The sequence below is a fragment of the Platichthys flesus genome, chromosome 1 (genome assembly GCF_949316205.1).
Source record: "Platichthys flesus chromosome 1, fPlaFle2.1, whole genome shotgun sequence".
Taxonomy (NCBI): Eukaryota; Metazoa; Chordata; class Actinopteri; order Pleuronectiformes; family Pleuronectidae; genus Platichthys; species Platichthys flesus.
In genome coordinates, this window is record NC_084945.1 from 10,321,696 (window position 1) to 10,338,893 (window position 17,198).

A 17,198-nucleotide genomic window follows, 5' to 3' on the forward strand; every position below is an offset into this window, starting at 1 on the left:
ATTTATGGAGAAAGAAACGTTTTGTTTCCAGGTTGTGATATAAACAGTTTACACACATCAGGTGTAAACGAATGAATGTTTGAATGAAATTAAAAGTGAGATGCTCATTTTCTTCCCTTTTAATAAATGTTAATAAATCCAACACAGTCTCTCCTGTACAGCACAGAGCCGTACTCAGCTGTGTCTTTGTAATTAAAAACACTTCACTTCAGTTTATAGTGATCAATAAATAAAGTGATATGGACCTTGTTGAAAAATGCTCAGTTTTTATTCAGAATTTTTTTTCACAAAAGACAAAAGAGCATAATAGTAAAAAAAAACACACACTTTATATTTCACCGACAATTGTTCAGCAAGGTGCCCGAAAATGACCCTGTGTTGAAACTGTGTCTACACAGTGAGATAATAACTCAATTGTGTACACACAAGTTTTGTTGTGATAAGGTGAAGGATTTTTTTTTTTTTACAGGACAGTGATAACACCGTGAATAACATCAAACACTGTTTAGCATCAGTTCTGGTCTGGTTCTTTTGCATATGGCGTGGATTTTGGTTTATTTTTTTCATTTTAGACCAAAATCATTCATGTAAAATTCTGTATATTTCTTCCAGGACACCATTAAAGCAGAATTTTAATATAAATGGAACCAGTTTTACTTTCCCAACAAACCAAACTCTCCCATATAAGGCACAATGGTGAACAATCACTATCGAAGCTCAACTTTCCCACATCAGTTTAAATCCCAAATGGAAAGGAGAGGTCACTGACGGCAATTTTAAATCAAACTTCTTTCATTTCTGTTTTACAACACTCATTTAATGGAGATGTGTTTTACATAAACAGTCGCTGTGGCATTTCTAGTGCATCTGATTTCTCAATAGTGGCAGTGGAGGAACTGAAGAATCAGACAAACAAGCAGAAACTGGAAATAACGATTCACATATTTGACATTTAGCATTAAAGAAAATAATACTGCATTAAGGGGCTCCAATGCATTATTAACACACATACAGCAGACAAGCTGAAAAGGCTCTCCAACTTTGTGTTCACTGAATAGATTTGCAATGCAGTGACCCGCAGAGGGAACAGGAACTCTGTTCATTCAAAAGTCAAATTTAAAAGGAATAGAAAAATTATTCTGAAATTCTGAACAAATCACTCCTGTCGATCTGAGACGACTGGACAGAGGTTGAAACCAGCCAACCTGCCACCCACTAGCCTGTCTATATTCTGTACAATTTCTTATAGTAATCTGTAAATGCTGAGTACACCCTTCTTACCGACAATTTATTAGGTACACCAAGCTAGAACTAATGCACGCTGATACAACCGACAAATTCAAAGTGCCTCCGTGCCAGCGACAGCCGGTGGATGCACGGGTGGAACCATTATGTTTTCAGGTTGGCCACATGCATGCACCTGTTTGACTGAAACTGCACTGGTTAGCATTTAACCACAGGACAATGAGTCTATTTGTAAGTGTGTCAAACTGTATTCGAGTTGATTGAACTGTTAGATCTTTTGGACGTTGTAATTCGAGTGCTGTTACCATTATTTAGCCGACCCTTGTAGATATAAATGCCGACAGAATAGCAGAAACACTTTCCCTAGCTTTAGTGGGGTGTACCTAATAAACTGACAGGTGAGTGTAGGCCTCCTTTCTTACTTAAGATGCCATTCATAAACAATAATTCACTAAGGACATTAATTTAGTGTTAAAGATGTGTGTAATCAAGGTCACACTACAGACTCGAAGGTCAATATCAGTCACAATTTCCGGTCTAGACTGAATGACCTCACACGTGGATACAACCACAGCTTCTAACAATTCAGTATAATGACACCAAACAAGTTCACAGCTTTATGGTAACTGAAGAATCAGGTCGATAAAGACATTTCATATTTTACCAAAATCGACGGAGACACAGAAAATGACTGTTTTTCAAATTACTTCTAATTAGCAGTGAATTATGAACTAAACAGAACAACGTACAGGATCCTGTTCCTCCCCTTTAAACACGTTTGACCCACGAGGACCGATCAGTGAATCCCAGATGAGAGGAACCAGGACACAGTCTGTGTGTAGATGGGATTTCTACTGCACCCCCACTAATAACATAACCTCAAGGCTCCACGAGACAGATTTCAGCACAGCAGCGGACATTTCTACTGCACAGGTTGACTTGTTGTAAGAGTATCCGCTGGTGAAGATCCCTCCAGGTCTCAGTCGGAGTCAGAGTCTGAAAACTCATCTGGAAAATAAAAGTGACAAAACACGTGTGTCAGTTGTCCTTGTGTGCTTCCTGTTCGCCGGGCGCTCACATGAGAGAGACACTGGAAAGTGTGCTGACTTCAAGGAGAGAAGGTGACAAAGTGAAGATATCACTCGGACATGTGGAAACTAACTGAGTTATAGTGTTGAAGAAAACACTTACACGTTTTATTTCCCTGAAGTGGTGCAGTTAACTTTGCTGTGTAAAGGGTTGGTTCATATTCACTGCCCCCTAGTGGTATCAAAAAGTTTTGATTATGAGGTCACTGCAAACTGCTTTTATTACATTAAACAAATATCATTAAATGATTGGCAATGATTCAATTCACTCCTTGTGTATATTCTTTATATTTATGAGAGGTCACACCTTCATTTTGTTAAATAAACCAATACAATAAAATAAAACATGTTTTCTGTTCTATTCTTACCAAAACAAACGGGGCTATGTATGTATATCCATATTTCTTTATAATATAAATAAAGGATATCTAAAGTAAATATTTTATATTGATGTGAACATGGGTGTGCATTATGTAGCACAGAATATTCAAACAGAATATAACTATTTATATATCTCTATGTATTTTTAGATATATATTAATACATGTATGCGTATATACTGAATTATCAGACATAGAAAACTATTTCTGTGACATATTAGAACATTTACTTTAAGATATAAGAATAAGATATATATCAAATCACAAATGTGTCTATATTCAGTATAGATGTCCTCATATAGATTCCTATTTGGGCTCTTACCTTGCTGCCTTGACGGCTCCTCTGTGGTCTCCCCCCCCTGCTTTAAGAAAGTAGCGAGCTCATTGAAGATGAGGTAAAAATCTAAAGCGAACACGATGGTGGCGATGAACCCAAACACCTGAGAAGAGAGGGAGATATGAAACGAAGAGTCAGAGGAGGTGAAGTTGTTGGACATCGGTTTACTGAGTAATAAATAAGAGATGTTGACTTTACCCCTGCTGCCTTCGAGGACCCGTCCACATATTTGGAGACCGCCATTATTGAGACGATGAAGAAGATGACAGAGGCGGTGACACATCTCATGAAATCCTGTGAGAGAAAGGAACTCAAACTTATTTTCTTCTTTCAGTACTTGAGGATATTCATGGGGTTTATCCATTTAGAAAGCTTTGTATTTCATATTTCAAATGTGTGATCTCACCATCAGAGGCCAGAGGAAGCCCTTGAACCTCTCGTTGAATTTGGTGGAGTAGGCAAACAACAAGAAGAGAGCGGCCAGGAACTCCAGCAGCGGCACGGTGACGAAGGCCGCCGCCTCGGACGCCGCGAAACACACGAACGAGATGAAGGAGAGAGCCTGAAAACCAAATATCAAACAGAGAGAGCTCAAGACAAGTTGAAAAAAAGAAAAGGCAGAATCTCTCTTTTTTCAGGGTAAAATGTGTGTGTTTATTCATTTCTCAGTAAGATGCTCGAGGGCACATTTGCATTCTTTATCTGAACAATGAATAAAATGGAATCTTTTCCCTTCAAGGTGTTACACTGCACCGAAGCTGTGAGCCGGTGTGCATCACAGCTCCGGGGCCACTTCCTGTAAGCAGATACATCTGTTAAAAGACAATGTCTATTAACAGGAGGCTTTTACACCGAACCCACAAACACACACACACTGATGTTTAAACCCGTGCTGGATGTGCAGTTAAGCAGTAAAGCCGAGCTTGTGTTTGAAGCTCTGCATTGGAGGAGGTGGACGCACCACGTCGGTGCCAAATGAAAGCAAGTCCAGACACTGTAATCTCTAACAGGCCCGGCCATCTTGTCTTTGTCTCAGTCAGTGATCCCACAGCAGCCTGAGGCCAGGAACTCCCCCTGACTCGACCAGAACTGCTGCTGCTGCTGCTGCTGCTGCTGCACTTCAAGGAAAAAGAGTCAAGATGGCGAAGTGGGATTTTTTCTCTGAGGGTTCTGGGGGAAATCCTGGTGAATGTTTGCTTCTGAAGAATAATCTGTGGGATGTCGGGAGGATCGCCGTGCAGCAGTGAAACACGACACATCAGTGTGGGGGGGGGGGGGGGGGGGGGCAGCAGAGGACATCATCCTTCATGTTCATACTCCACAGTTCCATGGTATCACACATTTGAACTTTGTTAATGCTGCGAGAACAATTATTATTTTAACTGCTGATTCCTTCTGATTATTTTATGACCAACTTGGTAAATTAAATCACTTAGCTGGAAACAAATGTCTTGTTGTGAACAGCCTAATATCCAAATATGTTTAATTTCCTCCACCAAGGAGAGTGTGTTTTCTCCCTTGTTTGTTTGTTTGTTTGTGTGTTTGTTGTGTAGACAGTGTAGGGCACAGACGGATTTCCACAAGACTTATAGAAGGATGTGATTTGGGTTCAGAAAAACCACCTATTGCATTTGAATGCAGATCCGGATCAGGAGAGAGATCCAGGAATTATTTTCCCTTCTTTAAGCTTTTCCAGATTGGGCGTATTTCATTGAGGTTTCATGAGGGGACTGTTAGGCCTTCAATTCAATAGATCTGGATTTTTTTCTGGATGCGCATCAAAATGAAAACCAAAATGTTGAAAAACGCCTTTCTGTCAATGCTAAAGAAATTGAAAAAGAATATTCACGGTTCTGCCCCCTAATGTGGATCTAGACCGAAATTGAAAGGCCACTTCCCTGATCTACACCACATCCTCCCACCAAGCTTCATGCTAATCTGGATAATCGTCTTTACGTCATCTTGTCTAAATAAACAGCCCGACCTCATCGGCTGACAGAACGACATAAAGCCACGAAAACACACCAGAACCTGTTTGGCTTTTTTCACGATACCTGATTCATAGGATGAATCGCCGGACTTGTAACAGACGAGTCTGTCAGATAGTTGCACATTTAATCAACATATCATTTCAACAACTTTGTGTTATCATTAAAAACTCTGACATTAAGACGTCTGATCCTTTTGTAATAGGATCGGGAGGAAAGCAGCATTTTACCGCCTGTAAAAAATTAGATGAGCAGTTTGAAGAGTTATAAACTCAAAAACATCACAGCTCCCCGAGGCCAGAAACACATTACAACCTGAGGAAAGAACTCTAATCATCCTTTCAGTTTATACCACATGAGGAGGAAGAGGAGGAGGAGGAAATGACACACTTTTCACACATTTACCACAACACGTGCCCTTCATCAAACGCTCGCCTGTGTTTTGGAAACATTTCAAAACGCTACAAAAATGTGCACTTTCCTTCTTGAGCTCGCTGCTGACGGAGACTTCTAAAGAGAAGTACACATCGGTCTGACACTCTGTAGAATAGTGCACGCTCAGCAGGATGCGTGTCTGATTGACACTCTGCAGGCGGGTGAAGCCCCGAGCTGTTTTCTCTCTGCTGCCCTTCAGGGACTGGTCTAACTCGGCCTTGAGGAGGTGCAACAGAAACACAACTAAACTGTGAGACGTACCACTACACTTAATGATATTATACTGTACACAGTGTGAGTTTATCAAACATTTAAATCTAGACCATTGATTTTGCAATTCAGGAACCAGGACTACAGTAAGGCTATACTGGATTTTAATTAGATTTTTCATCCCTAAAAAAAGCTTCTTCATTTATTTTTTCAAACTATATTTAGAGTGTCACAGTGACAGACTGTGGGGCCTCGAGCCGGTTTGGATTCGCAAGATTCAATAAAATATTCTTCTCTCTAATTTCTTTCAATCTTTTCCTTTCATTCTTTCATTCCTAAGGTTTAATCAACCCATGTCTTTAAACACTCATTCTATAAATTCAAACTTTTACTAGATATATTCATTTTTGTTTTTATATATTCAAACTTTTCATTCCAGTCAAACATTTATTCAAGCATATCGAGTTACTGGAAAGAAGCAGTGCCGTCCCCTCAGAGATGGAAATATCAAAACCAGCAAGAGGAATTTAAACCAAACAATCTGCAAAGCCAGATGCCACCAGAGGAAAAACAGAAAACGTTTGAGATTTTCAAGCAGAGGCGATAAGACACAAACACATCTCGTCTCGATGATCAGGACCTTACAAACGTTTGTGTTCATTTCAAACTTTGTCATTGTTTGTGTGGAAAAAAACATCTTGACCCAGTTTCTACAGTTTTAACGGGATAGGAGCTCCACCAAATACACACAAAGGCTCATTTCCTCACATATTACACTTATAGTCCTATAGATTGATATTTAAACCGTGCATCATATATCACAGATCTGAAGCTTCAAGTCTCTTCCTCCTGAACCAGAAGAATTTAAGCCTAGGGGTGATGATCACAATCACTGTGAAGAGGCAGTAAAGACGTTGTATAGTGTGTGTGTGTGGGTGTGTGTGTGTAGGGGGCTGCAGAGTTGTGCATTCACACACAGTGGGCACTGTACTCTCGGCCTCATGTTATGGCAACAGGCTGAAGGATGTGACTGTGGGGGAGATAACTGCTCTTATGGGCTGAACGTCACATGACCCAGATGTGAGGGTTCATGCTTCTGCCAGCAGCAGAGCCTTTTCCTGTCAGTGACACATGATGCATCACACAGTCCCTCAGTTCCTGCTTTGTTGGAATCCACTTGGACTGCTGATAAAACAAGTTTAGATCGAATGTGCACAAAGTGACACAACATCACTGACAGTGAAAAGGCTGCTGATGGAGTAGTCTTCGCGCGCTGTCCATAATCCAGATGTTTCCACACACGTTTATCCCAAGTTTGCTGTAAGATCTCCCTGCTCCTCCCTCTACTAATGGAAACCGTGTGACGGAAACCAGACTGACCTATATCCAAAGTGACACAGTCTCTTCTAGTTGTTTCTAAATGTGCACTTGGCTGCCAAAGCTGCACAAATCTTTAAAAGTGCCCAAAACGCAGCGCGCAAAGGCTCCAGTGCGCACAGGGCGAAACTCTGGCACAGTTACAGCTCCTGCTCCTCGTGTGTGGCAGAGGAGATCCCCCCCCCCGCCCCTAGTCAGTTTCTTACCACTTCAGCGAGGAGCAGCATTCCTTTCTTGGAGGAGGCGAACTCCTTACTCGGCAGAACCGAGAGCAGGGCGTTCTGGGGCGGCGGCGGCCGAGAGTCGGGAGCCTCGATGTCCCCCATAGTTCCTCAAGGCGATGCAACTCTCCCCAAAGTTCACTCTCCTCAAACTGCGCGTATATAACGGGCTCAGTGTAACAACTGGAGGAGGAGGAGGAGGAGAAGAGAGAGAGAGAGAGAGAGAGAGAGAGAGAGAGAGAGAGAGAGAGCGAGAGAGAGAGAGAGAGAGCCTGTGCGGAGGCAGCTCGGGGTCGGAAACGGAAACAATGACAGCGCGGAAGCGAGCTCCCAAAAAGAGCAACATCTGCTTTCTCCAGATGTGAAATGAGATGCCCCCCCCCCCCCCCCCCCACACACACACACATATACACAATAACTTAGTGGACACGTTAAAGAGGAAATAAATGTAGACGATGGTTTGAATGAGTCACAGCTTTATATTTGTTTATTAATATATGAAATCACTTAATGCTCAATACTTACAGCAAGAATCTGAAATATGCTGCAAACTCTAAAGTAAACCTTCAAAACGTATTATCGTAGCCTGCAGAACAGCATCACAGTACATTCCAATACTCATAAGTAGCAGTACCTGGTGGTGTTAAACGTTTAACATATATTTAAAGTACAAATACATGATCCGCTGCATTGATTTGATGTGATGGATTCCCTCATTGATTGTCTGGACTCTGGCTTTGACCTCTTGGCTGGTTGAATGTGATGTTCCTGAGGAGAATGTAGCCGTCTGCACTGAGCAGAGCAGCCAACACGAGGGCGAATATCTGCAAACAGAGCAGATTTGAAAAGTTAATAATATAATACAACACATCAGGAGTTCAGTGCACGTTTATCTCTCACGTTAGAGACTCAACTGTAAGTGAGCAAGTAAATCTTTGGACGTTAATGAGGATACTGAGTCTTCCAGGTTATGGAATTCTCCTGAAGTTTGGACACACTTGTACATTACAAACCAACTCTGTATAAAACTGCTTAAGAATTAGAGTTGAGGCAAGAAAACTTTATGATTTTGTTAAATCTGCAGAAAATAGGCTCAAGATTGAGTCACATCCTCTGCAGTGGTGCAATGATTGAATTTAGATAACAAAACATTCAGGGAAACTGACATCCTCATGAATTAAACAACCAAGAATGAGATCATATGTATTAAATAAATGTTAAAGAACGTATATCTCACCCCTCCAACCAGCGTGCCTGTGACGGTGTGTGTGGTCATAGCCAACAGGCTCAAGACCAGAAAGTAGACGACTGCAAAGACCGAATTGCAAACGTCCTGAGGAGAAATAAGAGAACAACTTGGGACAATGCAACATGTAGAGCGGCTTGTTCTCCTCTCACCAGGTCCAGGAATACTTCATGACAATAGTGTGCCGCAGAGCAGGACTCACAACTAAAGGCCAAAAGAAGAAGGTCAGCCTCTTGTTGAGTTTGAACAGGTACAAGGACAGCAGCAGTGACGTGATGAGGAGCTCCAGCACCGTGGCTGTAAGTGCCGGTATTTAAGTTCATGAATGAAAAGGTTAAAATGTAACTGATACAGGCAGTATTTGTATTATTCGCTTCTTGAGGCGGAACTAATGTGCTTTGTTCGTAGCCCCGGGGGCCAAGATCACTGTGACACTGCAAACGGCAGGTGCACGGTGCGCGTTTTGTCACCAAAGCTATAAAACTTGTAATGCACATCAAAACCTCTTTTTACGGCAAGCGGCCAACGAGGTATGTTTATATTAATGTCGACACTGAGCGTCATTTTGTGTTCGCTATATGTGTATAATGTGCTGCGATATGTATGGAAATGTTTTGTACTGTGTTTTTACATACTTTCAGTTCTCACGGCGTAACGTGTAAAGCGTGATGGTGTTGATAAGATGGAGAGGGAGAGAGGAGACATGCCACCGCAATAAACGCCCGTTCAAAGGAACCGACCTGTGTCTTGTGTCGTCGTAAGAGGAGCTACAGTGAGAACTCGACTGCTCGGCGCGGGTAGGCGAGACGACGAGACCGCAGCTGTGTGACGACGTGACGGGATCACTCGGCATCGCAGCAGAGCGGAAAAGCAACGCACTTCAATCACTGTCGCCATAGCGGCGGCAATATATGGAAGGTAAACTGTGTCACATGCGCAAGTTTCAAGGCAAAGCCAAGAAGTGCTCCACCATCACCTTCAAGTGAAAGCGGTGTGAGAAGTGGCTCAACTAACTTAAAAAGGACTCAGTTCTGTACATAATGTGTGTTGATGTGTGTTACTCCTCTTAAGCAGCTTATTGTATAAGTGCTAAGTGAATGGGAAAGTAATACTTGTAAATTTTGATTTATGAAAATAGCAGTGTTTAAAGGGTGACTGAAGTGAAATTTAAAGGGCCAGTCCACTAATGTGAAAACCTTTTCTTGTGTGAAGTACAAGTATATTTGAGATTTTTGTTGCATTTTTACAAAGGTATTTGTTTTGCTTTTAAATTTGAGTGAAGTGAAAATACTATTTTATTTAATGCAATATGAAAGTCCATATTCAGACCTGCATGGCTACTTTACTGAAAGCCTTCTGTAGCTTACATTTATACATAGCCTAATCTAATCCATTTGAAGCTCAATAGCTACACACATCCCATAGCCATTCAAGTCATCTCAAAATGTCTTACAAAAGTTCAGAGACCTGCCACAAGAATGCCGAATCACCTGCTCAACATGAAGCTACAGACCCTGACTTCCCAGAAGAGGAGAAAAGCCTACGAAGAAGCGAAAGAACAAGAACCTTAACAGAAAAGGGTAGAGAACTTCAAGAGGAAAGGCTAAAGGGTATCCAACGTCGATATAGAGTAATCTATGAGAGGTGGAGGTGTCAGGCAAGAATAGGCAAGGATATATTGACTGATGAGGCATCCAAGGATGAATTGGGTGAGCTTATTGATAACATACAAAGCACATGCACAAAGGTAAAGAACATTTATGAAGAGTTGCGGGAAATACAAACTCCTGAGCCAGACCTGCGGCGCAGAGTTGACACGTGCGTATCGCTTTCAGGATTTATGATTGAAAAGGCAGAAAGGCAGCTTAAAGGGCATACAGCAGAGGAAGAAGAACCCTGGCCTGATGTTGGATCTGTACTCGACTCAACAGGCTCCTTATCAAGACCACTATCTCAAAGATCGAAACGTGGCTCCAACTACACCAGTGTCTGCTCAGTAAAAAGGTATGAGGCTGCAGCTGAAGCTGCTGCATCCCGGGAAGTTTTGGCGGTTTTGGAGGAACAAGAAAGGGAAACAACAGAGCTTCGGAGGCTAGAAACTGAGAATCTAGCCACACAACAAGCAATGCAAGACAGGCGTAAAAGAATCGAAAGGTTAGAAGAAGTTAAGAAGTTTAACGCTGCTAGAGCAAGAGTGAAGGTCTATGAACAAATTGAAGAAAGGTCTGAAGCAAGCAACTCCCTAAATGAAGCATTACGATTAGGAAAAACTCAAGGTCTTCACACTTATGCCCCAAACCCCCCATTCATTCCTCAAGCTCCACCTACTTCAATGCCCATGCCTCAAGCGCAGAACAGCTCAGACTTGGTCAACATGCTAGCAGAAGCTATAAGTGCCAATCGTCTTCCAACACCAGAGCCTGCATTATTCATTGGAGATCCCTTGAAATACAAGGACTGGAAACTCTCCTTTGAAACATTGATAAACAGGAAAAACATCCCAAAGAACGAAAAACTGTACTACCTAAGAAAGTACTTGGGTGGTGCTGCGAAGAAAGCTGTTGAAGGATTCTTCCTACTGGGCACTGAAGTAGCATACGACTCAGCCTGGCAACTGTTGGATAAACGTTTTGGAGACCCATTCATTATTGGGAAGTCCTACAGAGACAAGCTAAGTGCATGGCCAAAAATAAGCTCTAAAGAAGGTTTCGAGCTAAGAGAATTTGCAGACTTCCTCGAGAGCTGTCAAGCCGCAATGCCCCATGTCAAGACATTGGAAGTTCTCAATGACTGCAACGAGAGTCAAAAAATTCTCCTTAAATTGCCAGATTGGCTGGCATCCAGTTGGAACCGCAAGGCAATGGAATACAGACAAGCAAATGCTGAGTACCCTCCATTCAAAGTATTGGTAAACTTCCTGTCAAAGGAAGCAGATCTTGCTTGTGATCCCATATCTTCAATACAAGCGCTCAAGAGTGTGGAAGGTGAAAAACCAAAGCATCCAAGAAGCCAAACCATTCAAGCAAAGACACTGTCCACAAACACAACAGAAAGCAGCATCTCAGAATGTGTATTCTGCAAAAGGAAAGGACATGTACTCGCCAAGTGCAGAAAGTTTGGTGAAAAGACAGTTCAAGAGCGTAACAAGTTTGTGCAAGTAGAGAAGCTTTGCTTTGGATGTTTAGGAAGTGGTCATATTTCAAGAAAGTGTGACAACAAGAGCATATGTGAACGGTGTCAGAAAGGACACCCAACATGTTTACATGATGACAAATTCAAGGATCATCAATGGTCAATGACTCCAAAGGTGGACACCAAAGAAATAGCTGCAACAGCAACTACTAACAGAATCCTACAAGACGGTTCGAGTACACAGACATCCTCAATTGTACCGGTCTGGGTCTCATCCACAAAACAGCCGAATCATGAAGTCCTTGTCTATGCACTCTTAGACACACAGAGCGACACAACTTTCATTCTGGATGAAGTTGCCCAAAACCTCAACACAACCAAAGAGAATGTAAGTCTGAAGCTATCCACAATGTCTACAAGGTCAGCAGTCATAGCTTGTCAGAAACTAACACATCTACAAGTGAGAGGATATGATTCGGAGAAGAGGATTTCATTGCCACCTCTTTTCACACGAGAGTTCATTCCAGCAGACAGGTCACACATTCCAACTTCTGAAACTGCTCATAAATGGACTCATCTGGAGCAATTGGTAGACAAAATTCCACCACCATTGGATTGCGAAGTTGGCCTCTTGATTGGCTATAACTGTCACCAAGCCCTTCTCCCAAGAGAGATTCTGTCTGGAAAAGAGAATCAGCCATACGGACAGTTAACAGACCTGGGCTGGAGCATTGTTGGCTGCTCCAATCAAGCAAGTGACCACGGTGATTCAATAGGAACCAGTCACAAAATGATGGTACGGCAAGTGACCCCTGATGCACAGCCGTCTGCTAGGCTAAAGAGGGAGGTGCACTTTGTGTGCAGAACACATGTTAAAGAGATCAATCCAACAGACATTATCAAAGCTCTCGAATCTGATTTCACAGAGCGTACCACAGATGGTAATCCAATCTCGCAGGAAGACCTCCTCTTCTTGTCAAAAGTGAAAGAAGGTGTAAAGCAGAAGGAAAATGGTCACTATGAACTCCCACTTCCTTTCAAAACAGACAAGCCCAATCTTCCAGACAACAAACAGTGTGCAGTTCACAGGCTCATGTCATTAGAGCGACGACTAAGGAAAAACGAGCAGTATTGCAAGGATTATGTCCAGTTCATGAACGACATAATCGAACGAGGAGATGCTGAGAAAGTTCCACAGTCCGAACTCAATGACCAACCAGCATGGTATATCCCGCATCACGGTGTCTACCACCCCCACAAACCCGGGAAGATCCGTGTGGTTTTCGACTGTTCTGCACGGTTTCAGGAAACCTCTCTAAATGACCATCTCTTGACTGGACCAGACTTGACTAACACCTTAGTTGGAGTGCTTTGTCGATTCAGAAAGGGTCCAATAGCCATAATGTGTGATGTCGAGAGAATGTTTCACCAATTTCACGTTGCAAAGGAACATCAAGACTACCTCAGATTCCTCTGGTGGGATAAAGGCAATCTTGACACAAAACCCTCAGTGTACAGGATGAGAGTACACCTGTTTGGGGCAGCCTCATCCCCTGGCTGCTCCAACTTTGGCCTCAAACATCTGGCATCGCAGGGTCATGGAAAGTTCAGCGAAGAGTCCATCAAGTTCATACAGAGAAGCTTTTACGTTGACGATGGCTTAACAGGTGTAGAGTCAGCGGCGGAAGCCATACATCTGGTGGAAGAGTCAAGAGCTTTATGCAGAACAGGAAACCTACGGCTGCATAAATTTGTGTCCAATGACAAGGAAGTAGTGGAAGCAATACCACTTGAGGAACGTGCGCAAACCAAGGATCAAGACATGGCTCTTGGAGAACCATATATAGAACGAGCACTCGGAGTTCAGTGGTGCGTCGAAGCGGATTATTTCCAGTTTAGAGTTGTGGTTAAGGAAAATCCACTGACAAGGAGAGGTGTTCTTTCAACTGTTGCCTCCATCTATGATCCATTAGGGTTTGTGGCCCCCTTCATCCTAGTCGGCAAACAGATTCTTCAGGCGCTATGCAAAGACAAAGTAGGCTGGGATGAAGATCTCCCTGAACACATTCTTCCGCAATGGGAGGAATGGCTAAGAGATTTGCCTCAGTTGGCAGCGCTGAAGATTCCAAGGAGCTACCTCCCATCAAACTTCGGGAAGGTCATAAGATATGAGCTTCACAGCTTTTCAGATGCAAGTTTTCAAGGCTATGGTGCATGCTCGTATCTTCGAGCAATAAGTGAACTGGGACACATCAGTTGCTCTCTTGTCATTGGGAAGGCAAGAGTAGCTCCTGTCAAACTAACGACCATTCCAAGACTTGAGTTATCTTCAGCTGTGACATCCGTCCGCAACGCAGACCTCATCAAGGGTGAACTTGAGATTGAAGGCCTGCAAGAGTATTACTGGACTGACTCACAGGTGGTCCTCGGCTACGTGAACAACGACGCCAAGAGGTTCCACACATTTGTAGCCAACAGAATCCAACGCATACGATCCAGCACAAGCCCTGAACAGTGGCGACATGTCAGGTCTGAAAGCAATCCAGCCGACCATGCCTCCAGAGGGTTGAGTGCAGTTCAGCTGAAGGAGTCTAATTGGCTTAAAGGACCCAACTTCCTTTGGCAGCAAATTCCGCCATGTGAAGAAGAGAAAGTAGAAGTAGAAACGACAGACCCAGAGCTTCGCAAAGCCTATGCTCATGCAGCTAAGACAGAGGAGGCGAATGCAATGGCAAACCGCTTCACTAAGTTTTCTGACTGGAACAGAGCTGTGAGAGCCATCGCCAGGCTCAAGAGATATGTCAGAGAATTCAAAGGACTTCAACCAAGAACTAATGAAACAACCAATCTCGAAGAAAGAAGAGAAGCGGAAGTTTTCATTATCAAGCTGACGCAAGAAGAAGCCTTTGCTGGCGACATTCAAAGAATCAGGTTCCAGAAAGGAGACATTCGGAGCAAGCACAACAAGTTGCACAGGTTGAATGCCTTCCTGGACAAAAACAATGTTCTCAGGGTGGGAGGACGGTTGTCAAAATCAGCCTTACACCACGACATAAAACATCCTGCAATTCTTCCACGAAAATCTCATGTGTCAGCCCTCCTCATCAAACATTATCATGAGCGAGTATTCCATCAAGGAAGAGGCATGACCATGAACGAATTGCGTGCAAATGGAATATGGGTCTTGGGATGTGGGAATGTGGTCTCCTCACACATTTATAAGTGTGTAAAATGTAGGAGATACAGAAGATCTACAGAGGTGCAACAAATGGCAGATCTGCCGCAAGAAAGGGCTGAAGAATCCCCCCCCTTTACTTACTGTGGTCTTGACTGTTTCGGCCCCTTTATCGTAAAGGAAGGAAGAAAGGAATTAAAACGCTATGGGTTGCTGTTTACCTGCTTATGTTCGAGAGCAGTACACATAGAAACACTCGATGACTTGACAACAGACGCATTCATGAATGCACTTCGAACAGTTATGGCTATCAGAGGACCTGTGCGCCAAATAAGATGTGATCAGGGAACAAACTTCATGGGCGCTAGGAGAGTCCTTTCTGAGTTGCTCAAAGGAATAGATCCTGAACGTCAGCGAGCATTCGGCTGTGAATTTGTGCTGAACGTCCCATCAGCTAGCCACATGGGTGGGGTCTGGGAGCGTCAGATTCGGACAGTCCGAAGCATCTTGATGGTTATGCTTGACCAAGCCGCAAGCAGACTCGACACCACAACTTTGAGAACGTTTCTTTACGAAACGATGGCTATAATCAATAGCAGGCCACTAAGTGTTGAGCATCTTAATGATCCTACTGGTCCGGAGCCCCTCACTCCAAACCACATACTGACCATGAAATCCTCAATCATTCTGCCACCTCCAGGACAGTTTTGCAAGGAAGACCTGTACCTGTGCAAAAGGTGGAGAAAGGTGCAGTTCTTAGCCAATGAGTTTTGGCAAAGATGGAAGCGAGAATACCTGCTGAACCTCCAACAACGACGGAAATGGCAAAAAATATCAAGGAACTCGCAAATAGATGACATTGTGATCCTTCAAGAAGATGGCTCACCAAGGAATGAATGGAAGCTTGCTAAAGTTGTGGAAGTGTATCCCAGTGCAGATGGCATGGTACGGAAACTGAAACTTCTAGTTAGCGACACTACATTTGACAAAGGCAAACCACTCACTAGATCAGTTCATCTTGAGAGGCCTATACACAAGGTAGTCACCTTACTTGAGGCCAGCTCAATCACATAAGGTCACTTTCAATGATGCTTAAGAACATTTTTTTGTTTATTCCACTTATATTTTGTTGTACCGGAAAATCCCACATTTAGGTGGATGAGTGATTTGGTGGGAGTGTAAGTGCCGGTATTTAAGTTCATGAATGAAAAGGTTAAAATGTAACTGATACAGGCAGTATTTGTATTATTCGCTTCTTGAGGCGGAACTAATGTGCTTTGTTCGTAGCCCCGGGGGCCAAGATCACTGTGACACTGCAAACGGCAGGTGCACGGTGCGCGTTTTGTCACCAAAGCTATAAAACTTGTAATGCACATCAAAACCTCTTTTTACGGCAAGCGGCCAACGAGGTATGTTTATATTAATGTCGACACTGAGCGTCATTTTGTGTTCGCTATATGTGTATAATGTGCTGCGATATGTATGGAAATGTTTTGTACTGTGTTTTTACATACTTTCAGTTCTCACGGCGTAACGTGTAAAGCGTGATGGTGTTGATAAGATGGAGAGGGAGAGAGGAGACATGCCACCGCAATAAACGCCCGTTCAAAGGAACCGACCTGTGTCTTGTGTCGTCGTAAGAGGAGCTACAGTGGCTGTGATGTACTTGTGTCCGGATGCGACCGTGAAACACACAAAAGCCGCAAACAGAGTCACCTACAGCAGGAGAAGAGACACAACACGCAACAGATCAGCTCAATGATAGGAGATATGAATTTCAACTGTGATATCCTGAGTAGAGAGTCACTGGTTGTTGTCTGTCACTCAACATGTTGCAGCTCTGGCAGAGAAAGAGGAAATGGTCAAACTTCTACCTGAGTTTCCTCTTCACATTTTCAATCTACAGCCGCCGATTCCGTTTCTGCTTTAGCCTCTAAAACGCTCTCACAACACACGTGAGTCATTACAAACTAGTTCCAGTAGAATTGTTAGTAACTGAATTACACAGCAAACTTGTGACTCCTCTTGGTTATTTCCTCATGCCCCTCGTCTGTTCCAGTTTGCTAACGTTTGTTTCCAGGGCATGGTCGCTACAGTTCAGCTGTTTCAAAGCCACCACGACGATGAAGATGATGATGAAGACTATCTCACCAACTCTGCTGCTTTCAGGATTCCCCTCTTGGATTTGAGAAAAGCCGCGTCCACGTCCATGGAGATGATCGGACCGTTATCCGCTGACATGTTGATGCAATAAACGACAAATCGCTCAGTTTCCTGAAACAAGTCATTTCCTTTGAAGGAGATGACTGTTGGTAAAAAATATGGTGTTTCACATTGGCTGCTGCCAAGTAACAGACGACTACG

At 43.1% G+C, this 17,198-nt stretch overlaps 2 protein-coding genes and 1 long non-coding RNA gene across 4 annotated transcripts; 1 reads left to right on the forward strand and 2 right to left on the reverse strand.

Moving 5' to 3' along the window:
• Positions 1–242: 242 nt before the first annotated feature.
• On the reverse strand, positions 243–7,500 carry cmtm3 (CKLF-like MARVEL transmembrane domain containing 3). Of its 2 annotated transcripts, XM_062382002.1 has the most exons (6): positions 7,267–7,500; positions 3,457–3,612; positions 3,249–3,344; positions 3,036–3,153; positions 2,437–2,505; positions 243–2,253 (listed from the first exon to the last, which is right to left on the reverse strand). In XM_062382002.1, the coding sequence occupies exons 1-6, from the start codon at positions 7,384–7,386 to the stop codon at positions 2,225–2,227; spliced, it is 588 nt and encodes a 195-aa protein (XP_062237986.1). In that variant the 5' UTR covers positions 7,387–7,500; the 3' UTR covers positions 243–2,224. The 2 variants fall into 2 exon arrangements, with proteins under 2 accessions (XP_062237986.1, XP_062237993.1); XM_062382009.1 differs by lacking the exon at positions 2,437–2,505 and having other exon boundaries at positions 7,267–7,492.
• Positions 7,501–7,746: 246 nt separating this feature from the next.
• On the reverse strand, positions 7,747–17,136 carry LOC133945260 (chemokine-like factor). Its single transcript, XM_062382022.1, has 5 exons — positions 16,986–17,136; positions 16,486–16,550; positions 8,730–8,820; positions 8,519–8,614; positions 7,747–8,105 (listed from the first exon to the last, which is right to left on the reverse strand). The coding sequence occupies exons 1-5, from the start codon at positions 17,073–17,075 to the stop codon at positions 7,995–7,997; spliced, it is 453 nt and encodes a 150-aa protein (XP_062238006.1). The 5' UTR covers positions 17,076–17,136; the 3' UTR covers positions 7,747–7,994.
• On the forward strand, positions 8,832–16,448 carry LOC133945419 (uncharacterized). Its single transcript, XR_009917208.1, has 2 exons — positions 8,832–9,445; positions 16,355–16,448. It is a non-coding gene; the product is annotated as an uncharacterized LOC133945419 (long non-coding RNA).
• Positions 17,137–17,198: the final 62 nt, after the last annotated feature.

Bases quoted from the DNA above. Each gene is read 5' to 3' on its own strand.
- cmtm3 (XM_062382002.1), bottom strand. From the start codon at position 7,386: ATGGGGGACATCGAGGCTCCCGACTCTCGGCCGCCGCCGCCCCAGAAC. The intron at 3,613-7,266 runs GTAAGAAACTGA...TTTGGTTTTCAG, and splicing joins TGCTGCTCCTCGCTGAAGTG to GCTCTCTCCTTCATCTCGTT. The intron at 2,506-3,035 runs GTAAGAGCCCAA...TGATACCACTAG, and splicing joins GGAGCCGTCAAGGCAGCAAG to GGGGCAGTGAATATGAACCA.
- LOC133945260 (XM_062382022.1), bottom strand. From the start codon at position 17,075: ATGTCAGCGGATAACGGTCCGATCATCTCCATGGACGTGGACGCGGCT. The intron at 16,551-16,985 runs GTGAGATAGTCT...CTCCTGCTGTAG, and splicing joins TCCTGAAAGCAGCAGAGTTG to GTGACTCTGTTTGCGGCTTT. The intron at 8,106-8,518 runs GTGAGATATACG...CTCTGTTTGCAG, and splicing joins CAGGCACGCTGGTTGGAGGG to ATATTCGCCCTCGTGTTGGC.